Raw genomic sequence first — 8,186 nt, 5'->3', positions numbered from 1 at the left:
GACGGAAAACCTCTTGGTTTTCCACTTGATAGACCAGTGGTACCAGGGATATTTGAACTTCCTAATGCTTTTGTCACTGATACAATGATTTATCACAAAGATGATACTGTTAGTAACTGCTCTCCAAAAATGAATTTTAATTTTGAAACTGATATTTATAAACATGACCTCTAAAAACGACGTTTGGTGTAATAGATTATGCGATGGTGTCTTTAGAAGTATAGAAAATACTATAAGGAGCTCAATTGTTTTATTCTGACGATAGATTAAATAAGCTGTAGAATTAAATATTATTATATATAGTATATTAAGGTGTAAAATTAACAAGTTTTGAGTGTATTTTAAATAGGCATCGATATTTCTTTTTTGAAGCCTCATCTCTAATATATTAAATCTACTTTTCAAATATTATCTTTTTCAACGCAATTTAGAGTATATCTGCGAATCTCAAATACAAAAAATGGTGAATATAATTATATAAAGTTTTATTTTGTAACAGGTGAATCACACCAAATTGTACATGCTCATTTATTTATCATTACTAAACGAAGCGTTTTAAAATTTAGAAACTTTACCCAATTTTGCTCTTGTATCATTAGAAAAATGCATTAATCGATGGAATTGCCCTAACTGCATGGGACCTCAGGTACCCAATTTTTCGGCAATCACAAAAAATGTATCATTGTAGTAAATATATTTTATTAAGGTTATAAATAGAAGAAAATATAAATCTAAATTATTGGCTTTTATTTTATGAAAAGTTTTAATTTATTTTGATAATCTAGTAATTTAATTATTTATATTATTTGTATGATTCATGTTTTTATCAATTACAAACTTAAAATAAAAATAATATAAAAAAATTAAAAACCATTTGTTGGTATAACTATTGGCTTGAAGCACGTATAATTCTTAAAATACAACATACAAAGCAATTGATTTAAAATAATTTATCTCAATTCTTAATGTGCTGTTTAAGAGAATACTCTCGTCTCTGATAAAACATAATCAATATTAGGTTTCTGAAAGCTGTATCATGGTTGATAATTTGAAAGTTTCATTCACTGCTGATAAGACAAACGTTTATTTTGAAAAATGCGACCAAGTTATTCCTTAAAGAAAAAATTATTATTATCCACAGAAATATGATATAGTGCTATAGTTAAAATTAATTTTTTACTACTTTTCTTTTTGAAAAACGAGTTTTTTACACTTTTTAAAGTCAACTAGAAGATAAAGTTTGCTGTAAATAATTCCATGGTCAAAATGAGATTTTTACACTTGTGGAGAGCATGTTATGATTATGCTTATAATATACATACACAGAAAATAATTTTAAAATAGTGAAAAGTAAGCCTAGATACATGTTAGAACCTAACAGTAGTCGTTCCCGGGAGCTGCGTGAGTTGAGTGTTGTTAACTCGCGCGTAAAAATCTCAATTGGACCATGAAATTGTTTCCAAACAACTTTTTCTTCTACATGAGTTCAAAGAGTGTAAAAAAATGGTATTTTTTAAAAAGCAAAAAGAGTTTTTAAAGTATGTTTTTTTCTGCAAAAAATCAATTATAATTTTAATTTTTATAAAAAAAACACATAACGTGAAAGTGAAAAAGCACCAGAAGAAGTGAAAACTTCAGGCCGCTTTATATTGATAACCGGTAGATAAATAGAACTAAATTCAGTCGAGTTTCAAACTTAACAACAAGACGATAATTTTAGGTGGGACCACTTGATGAATTCTGCCCCATATGTGGGTGTGGGTATGTATTTGAATGAAAATAGTAATAATAATAAAAAGTTCAAGTGAAATATTGTACCATTGCACTCAGGCTTTTGTTCACAATACACGGAATCATATAGATTTTTAATAGAAAAGGATCGAAAGGGATAAAATGATAAAAGGTTTCGAATCAATCAGAACATAAAGAATGACATATAATTGCATAGAAATGGTTCGAAATTGAGATATTTAGAATAGATTAACATACAAATGGATATCATCCTTCAAAAGTAGAGAGGAGGAAAAGGAGGTGGAGGAGGAGGAGGAAGCGGAAACAAGGAATTTAGAGAAAGAAATAAGAATACAAGAGAGAAAACAAAAAGAGGATGAGAAAAAATAAGAGAAAGTAGATGAAAGTGTGAAGGAAGAAAGACAAATTGAGGAGAAATAGTATAAATAGATCAAACAATAATAATACTTTAAATAAAATTTTGTTTTCTCACAGAGGAAGCTTTGGAATCATAACAGGCTAAAATATTAAAAAATTAAAATGATTTAATTAACGTTTCTCAGTTGAAAAATTTCTAATACAAAGTTCTAGACTATTTTGTTCAGATGTGTATGGGGCAGAATACGTCAAGTGTTCCCACCTCAAATTATTGTTTTTTTTTATTGAGTTGCTACTTGGTTAAATCATAGTTCTACTGTGCCTATATAATTCACCAAAACATAGGTACATTCATCAACCGATTGTCGAAGTCAAGAGTTCTGAAGTTTTTACTTTTTCAGGTTCCTTTTCACTTTTCCGTTAGTATAACTTGTTTTAGGATTATCCGATTTCGTTTTTACCATAGTGTTTTCGAAATCTCTTTTCACGTAATTGAAGACTATCCTAATTATGATTTTTTAAAATCTAAATTAAAATAGATATTTAAAAAAAAACCATGCTTTAAATTTTTAAATTCTTATCCTAATGAGAAGGTACTGGTTTCACGTAAAATTTCACTTTGTCGGTTTTCATCAAATCTCCACGTTTTGAGACCCACTGAGTCAGAAAAGACGATTTTTACAAAGGTTTTTTTTCTGTCTGCCTGTTTGCAGTCTATATTCTGTAGACACGATAACTTTCGAAAAATTCAGCAGATTGAATTCTGTTTCGCACACTTTTTTAAGGCGTAAAAAGAAAGATCAAGTTCGTAAACGAGCTATTTTGAATCAAAATTCAAAAAGTGAGCGCGTTTTCAGAATTTTTGAAACCACATTTTTCAAGATTTTAAAATTATATGAACGGTTATTCATAGTACTCAGAAACGCAAACAATTTATCCTAATGACGTTTTTTCTATAAAAAGAAAATGATCAGAGTTAGAGCATTTTCAAAATCCAAAAAAAAAACTAAAATGAAAAATTTAAGCCAAACTACGCATGATATGAAAAAAAGTCAAGAAAAGAAAAACTTCGATGTTGAATGATCATCATTACAACTTTTTCTGAAAATTAAAAATTTGATTGTACCAAAAATGTTAAAAACTATATTTTTCAGGATTTCAAACTTCTATGTACGGTTATTCATAGTACTCAGAAATGCAAACAATTTGTTCTTGTGACTTTTTTCTACAAAAGAAAATTATCAGAGTTAGAGCATTTGCAAAATAAAAAAAAAATTAAATTAACATTTTAAATCAAACAACGCATGGCATTAAAAAAAGTCAATAAAAAGAAAAACTTTGCGTTTCGAAAGCCCTACAAGTTAATTATAACAACTTTTTTAATTTGGTCGAAAAGTTGAAAATTAAAAATTTGATCGTACCAGACATTTTTTAAACCACATTTTCTCAAGATTTAAAAATTCTATGTACGGTTATTTATAGTACTCAGAAACTCAAACAATGTATCCCTATGACTTTTTTCTACAAAAAAAACGATTAGAGTTAGAGGATTTTCCAAATAAAAAAATTTTTTTAAATTAAAATGAACACTTTAAGCCAAACAACGCATGATATTAAAAAAAGTCAAGAGAAGAAAAACTTTGCTTCTTGAAGGCCCTACAAGATTATGATTACAACTTTTTCAATTTAGTCGAAAAGTTTTTCAAATTTGATCGTACCAAAAATAATGAAAAATCCAAAAAGTCCATTTTTTGGTCAAACTATGCAAGATACGAAAAAAAAGAATAAGCTACAATTGCGCTCCATGGAAAGACCTACAAATTAATAATGAATCAGTTTTCGATAGGACGCGTGGTTTTTGTTTTAAGTCGTAAAAAACAACATTAAAAATAAAAAATAATTTTTTTCTTGGACTAACGACACAAGCTGCGAAAAAAATGAGACAAAACATGTTTTAAAAAAAAGAGCTGTCATTTTTGATAGAGCACGTAGTTTTCGCTCTAGTCGTAAAAAATAACATTCAAAATAAAAATATTAAATTTTTTGGAAAAAACGATACAAGTACGAACTGAAATTAACAGACAATAGTTGTTCGCATTAAAAGATCTATAAATTTATTGTTAATCATTCTGCGATAAAACGAGCAGGTTCTCTTACTATCGCAAAAAAAAGGATTGAAAATAAAAAATTTAAATTTTTGGAAAAAGGACAGAAAAGACGAAAGAGGACATAGGGTCCTATATAAGACCCTATATAGGTTCCTGTGTTAGACCCTATGCATATACATGTTTCAGGGCAGCTTAGAATGCAATTTAAAGCAAAATAAGAAACAAATATTAAAATAATCATAATTAATACAATTTGTGCCTTATCTTACAATGTCTGAATAAGAGTTACATAAGAAAGGATTATATCAAAATCACAAAATTAGCACGAAGCGCGATTAAATACATCATCGAGCGCGCACCGCGAGAAGCAACAGTCGGGCGAAAAAGACTAAAGAAAAAGCTTCTAGCATAGTGTTCTTCTCTATCCTCCACCAACTCAATCCTAAAACTTTTTAATCGATATCGATTTTAAAGATAACTGCAAAAAAGGGACAATTTATAATATCAAGAATTGGGTTTAACAATTCCAATATCGATGCACTTCTTCTCAGTCATGTAATTTCTACTTTTTATGAAGTTTTTTACAAGGATGACATTGGAATAATTCAAAAATTAGTTCTCAATTAAAAAGCAAATCTTTTAGTGGGACAGGAAAATGTATTTTCTAAAAATCTATAAATAAGTGTGTTATGCAAATAAGATGTTATTTTTTCAAAAGGAAATAGAAATTTAAATAACAATACAAAATTTTACATGTGTCATTTTGAATAGTCATGATAAGAAATCAGATATAGCCACGTTTAAGAAGTATACATTGCGTACTTAGAGACTGCGTGTTAAAAGCTTTTTTCATTTTCACGCCTTGACAAGATTCAAGATAACAGTTCTCAGTAAGTGAAACTGCTGTTCAGAAAAAATAATAATTCAAAAAGATTATTTTTCTTTCAGAAAGGACGATATTCCAACAAAATACATACACTTTTATCCAAATAGTTGGATTTTCAACAAATGTTATCCATTTTCTGCATAATAGTTTAGATTTTTTTTTCTCGACAATTGTAATTTTAACGAAAAATGAACAAATGAATTTTCATTTAAAAAAATGAATTTAAAATCTAAAAAATATAATTTTCTATAAAAAATTAAATTCTCTTCTAAATGGTTAAGCTTTTGAGGCAAAAAGACATATTTTCTCCAAAAATTTTAATTTTTAAGAAAAAATTTACTTTTTACCTGAGCATTAAATTTTTTAGCCTGATTGTATATAAGGTACGTGTGCCAGTTATCGGAAGTTTAAGGCGAATTTCAGATTTTAAATGCTTAAAAAACTATACTAAACATATTTAAAGCTTAGGAAATGGGTGTTATCGAATAAAACGTATTTTTAGAAAGGTAAATTACTTATCACTTGTAACATATCCTATTAGAATGAATATTTTAAGAAGTTCCAAGTTATAAATACGAGAATGCATGGGTTATCGGCAAGTCAGAAATCTGGCTGCTTCAGTTATCGGCACTTTGATGTGTGAGTGATCGGCAATAGCGTTTGGGAAAAAACTTTTTTGCTGAGAACGAAGAACACAACAGCTTACTCTATGTAAAATAATGCCCATCTGCCGACAACCCATGCATTGACTAAGACTGGCACATTTACCCTATTTTAAGTTTAAAAAAATTATTTAAAAATGTCGACAAAGTAACTCGTGATAATTTTTAAATATGTTTAATGGAAATAATTAGAAGAGAACGGGCTAATATATAATTTAGAAATAGGGTTCGTAACTTCTAACATCGATGCATCTCTTTGTGATAATGTAATTTCTACTTTCTATAAAGTCCTTAACAAAGATGACATTCAAATAATTCAAAAAATTAATTCCTAATAAGAATGAATAAACGAATCAAAATTTTTTAGTGAATCGTGTATATTTGAGAAGAATAAAAAAAACAAGTTTGTATGCACATTATACCTGATATGTTTTTAGAAGGTGATAGCAATAAAAATAATAAAAAATTCATTATTGCGTGATGTTGAGTAACAAAGATATGAAAATCAGACGACAATCATATCAGCCAATGAAGAATATTTACCTAATTTCGTAATGACTGATTGTGAATTGAACTTTATTTTTAGGTATTGAAATGTTGCGAAATAAGGAAATCTCGTGTGAATAACTTTAACGTTAAAAAATAATAATTCCGTTTGGAAAATATACAATATTTATTTTAATTGTATCTAATATTATGTGATTTATTTAAAATAAGAAGCAAGCAATGATATTATGAGTTCGATCAAACTGAAGAAATATATTGTTAATTATTATTTTCTGCGCTAAGCTGTAGTTTTATAGCTTTAATTGAGGAGTAATCAAACCGACGGAGATTAAACCCATTTTTTTTTAACCAAGATAATTGTTTTTCCGTGAGTTTATAATAATAAAAAGAAATTCGTAACATTTAACAGTATAATTTTTATTTTAAATCAAAATTTGATTTTAAGTTTTAGAATATATCCCTAGAAAATATGTGATGATGAAAGAGTGGGGGGACTGGTTGGCGCGATTGAAATCTAAAATGTATGATATCCACAAAATAAATAAAGTTAGTTTTCAGAACATGAAAGAAAGGAGAATTACCTCAGATGATTTATGATTTAAGACTGGTGCTATTCTACAACTGAGAGAATATTTACCAAAGAGATTTAAAATTCGATATTAATGATACAGTCGTAAATTCAGTGTATTTATACATGTAAAGAAAAGTATAAAAGAACTTGCCAATTAGACCAAAGTACTATCTTTTTGTGAATTTCTTCGAGAGTATTTCGAAAAAAGTACCAAACTACCAAAAATATTTTCGGTAAGCCGAGCCACTTCGTTTTGAATTTCATAAATAATTTTGTGAGATCATCAAGGTGAACTTATCTATTGAGTAGAACATTTATTTTCAACTTCCATGTCCGCGTTTTTATCCGCGTAAACAAAGCATTTGATACGTGGTTGCAAAGAATTTTAAGAATCAATAAAAATTATTTCTAAATTATATTCTACTTTGAACAATGATTATTACTACTACTAATATCATTTTCTGCACTCAAGAAATAAAGAAAAAACTTTACATTCACAATTTTTAAGTTTTTACTAAATAATTTTATGGATTCAAATTTAAAAAAATTATCGGTATTAAAAAAAAATGCAACTGAAGTCAATTCTAACACAGTGTGTTGCAAAACAAAATACTAGGGATACGAGTTTCTTACATTTTTATCTGCGTCGCTCATTTTTAACTATCGTAATAGCGATGCAACACTTCTTTCTAAACGGTTTTGATTGGGGGTTTAGCACTCTTCACATTAATGATTATTAATTAGTAAAAATGGTAATGTTAGACCTTAAAAAATGAAGGCAATAACAAATTTTTTAATTTTCTTTGGGGAAAAAATTGGAATATTTCTTTTTTATTTATGAAAATGAGCTTTAATTGATTTTTGAGAACATGTCATCGGATTTGGCGATTTTAAACTTTTTTATTATGAGTAACCAAAATATTTTCGCTTCAACTTTCGATAGGATTTTTCAAGCGCTTTTTATTGGCTGTTACCATATTTTGGGAAAAGAAATACGTAATCTATGGAATAACAGTTTTTTTTTTAATTCGACTTAGATCTCATAGATTAGATTTTTTGAGTCGATAGGTTTGAGAAATAATGCTATAAGAAATCAGATGTCTTGTTTTAAATTACAAATTACATTAAAAATTAACGTGAATAGTAATACGAAAATCGTGATTCAATTATTGAAAATTTTTTCACTTTTTCTGATGTACCAATTTTCTTGTTTACAGATGTATAAGTTTATACTTTTCCTTGGAATATGCTTAGCGTTCGCGTCAGGCAGTAAGCCGCCCGAAAAGTCTCCAGCGAAGCATCCAGCGAGGCTGCCAGTAGCTGATAATAAGTGTCAGAGTAAG

General features: G+C 28.1%; 1 protein-coding gene across 1 annotated transcript in view; it reads left to right on the top strand.

Moving 5' to 3' along the window:
* The first annotated feature begins 8,060 nt into the window (after positions 1 to 8,060).
* The window catches only part of LOC117170812 (acidic mammalian chitinase-like), a 5,197-nt gene continuing 5,071 nt past the window's right edge, over positions 8,061 to 8,186 (top strand). Inside the window, exon 1 of the mRNA XM_033357854.1 lies at positions 8,061 to 8,181. Within this exon, the coding sequence (XP_033213745.1) occupies positions 8,061 to 8,181 (121 nt within the window). The remainder of the gene's footprint in view (positions 8,182 to 8,186) is intronic.

This window comes from Belonocnema kinseyi, chromosome 4 (assembly GCF_010883055.1).
Source record: "Belonocnema kinseyi isolate 2016_QV_RU_SX_M_011 chromosome 4, B_treatae_v1, whole genome shotgun sequence".
Taxonomy (NCBI): domain Eukaryota; kingdom Metazoa; phylum Arthropoda; class Insecta; order Hymenoptera; family Cynipidae; genus Belonocnema; species Belonocnema kinseyi.
This window is presented reverse-complemented; position numbering and strand designations above follow the sequence as displayed.